Below are 537 nucleotides of genomic sequence, written 5' to 3'. Positions count from 1 at the left end.
TTCACAGCAAGAAGAAGCTGAGAGGCTTCCGCATATCGCCGTGAGGCGGCTGCTTGACGGAGACGATCTAAAGCGGTCATGAGCATAACTAAGCGCTTTAAAGTTGAAATAGAAAGAGTTAAGTTGTCTTTAGCTAGCGCGAGTCTCTTGATATCATCGCAGATCTTCGTTACTCGCCGGTCGCTCGAATCAGCGCGCTCTTTCATGGAATTGAGACCGGCGACAAGATCCTTCACACATTGGCGGAAAGATTGAAGAGACGTAGATGAAGAAGAGGAAGAAGAGGAGGAACGCCGAGCTTGTTCTCTTACAGCAACGAGAATATCTTTATCTAACGCACGTAAGCGTGTTTGAAGAGATGACATACGTGAATCTAAAGAAGATAGAGATGCGATCGTGGGGAACTCCTCATTAAGCTGATGGATACAGGTAGAAAGAACTTCAGCAGATGGCGGAGAAGGTGAGGAAGAAGAAGACGAAGAAAGGCTATGTCTCGGAGGAGACGGCGACTCCATGGTAGTAGAAGAATAAAGAGAA

At 46.7% G+C, this 537-nt stretch overlaps 1 protein-coding gene across 1 annotated transcript; it reads right to left on the bottom strand.

Annotated features, from left to right (window-relative positions):
* Nucleotides 1–59: 59 nt before the first annotated feature.
* Nucleotides 60–515, bottom strand: CSUI_010553 (vps53 n-terminal protein; the record flags this gene model as incomplete). Its single annotated transcript, XM_068070656.1, has 1 exon — nt 60–515. A coding segment is annotated over one exon (456 nt), but the record flags the coding sequence as incomplete, so codon positions are not given.
* Between the last annotated feature and the right edge of the window lie 22 nt (nt 516–537).

This window comes from Cystoisospora suis, assembly GCF_002600585.1.
Source record: "Cystoisospora suis strain Wien I chromosome Unknown contig_7751, whole genome shotgun sequence".
Classification (NCBI taxonomy): Eukaryota; Apicomplexa; class Conoidasida; order Eucoccidiorida; family Sarcocystidae; genus Cystoisospora; species Cystoisospora suis.
Note: the sequence above shows the minus strand (reverse complement) of the source record. Positions and strands in the feature narration are given on the sequence as shown.